At 49.7% G+C, this 368-nt stretch overlaps 1 protein-coding gene across 1 annotated transcript in view; it reads left to right on the forward strand.

Annotated features, from left to right (window-relative positions):
• Nucleotides 1-54: 54 nt before the first annotated feature.
• The window catches only part of TRMT61B (tRNA methyltransferase 61 homolog B (S. cerevisiae)), a gene marked incomplete at its 5' end in the record, with an annotated part of 4,734 nt that continues 4,420 nt past the window's right edge, over nucleotides 55-368 (forward strand). The window contains one exon of the mRNA XM_010010029.1: nucleotides 55-191. Within this exon, the coding sequence (XP_010008331.1) occupies nucleotides 55-191 (137 nt within the window). The remainder of the gene's footprint in view (nucleotides 192-368) is intronic.

Raw genomic sequence — 368 nt, forward strand, 5'->3', positions numbered from 1 at the left:
GGGATGGCTGGTGACCGGGAAGTCACTGGCTGAACCTCACTCTGAGTTTATAAGACTGATAACGTGCCGGGTGTTTTCTCACCTGCAGGATATAAGTGCTATGTTAATGATGATGGATATCCACCCGGGAGACACAGTTTTGGAAGCTGGCAGCGGGTCTGGTGCTTTGACCTTGTTTCTGTCAAAAGCAGGTGAGAAGCTGGTTATATAATACATAGAAGCAGCACAGTTGTCTACAGATCACAGACTGGTTTATGTTGGAAGAGATCTCAAAGTTCATCCACTTCCAACCCCCTGCCACGGGCAGGGACACCTTCCCCTAGAGCAGGTTGCTCCAACCCACTGTGTCCAACCTGGCCTTTACCACT

The sequence above is a fragment of the Nestor notabilis genome, unplaced genomic scaffold (assembly GCF_000696875.1).
Source record: "Nestor notabilis isolate BGI_N333 unplaced genomic scaffold, ASM69687v1 scaffold22542, whole genome shotgun sequence".
Classification (NCBI taxonomy): Eukaryota; Metazoa; Chordata; class Aves; order Psittaciformes; family Psittacidae; genus Nestor; species Nestor notabilis.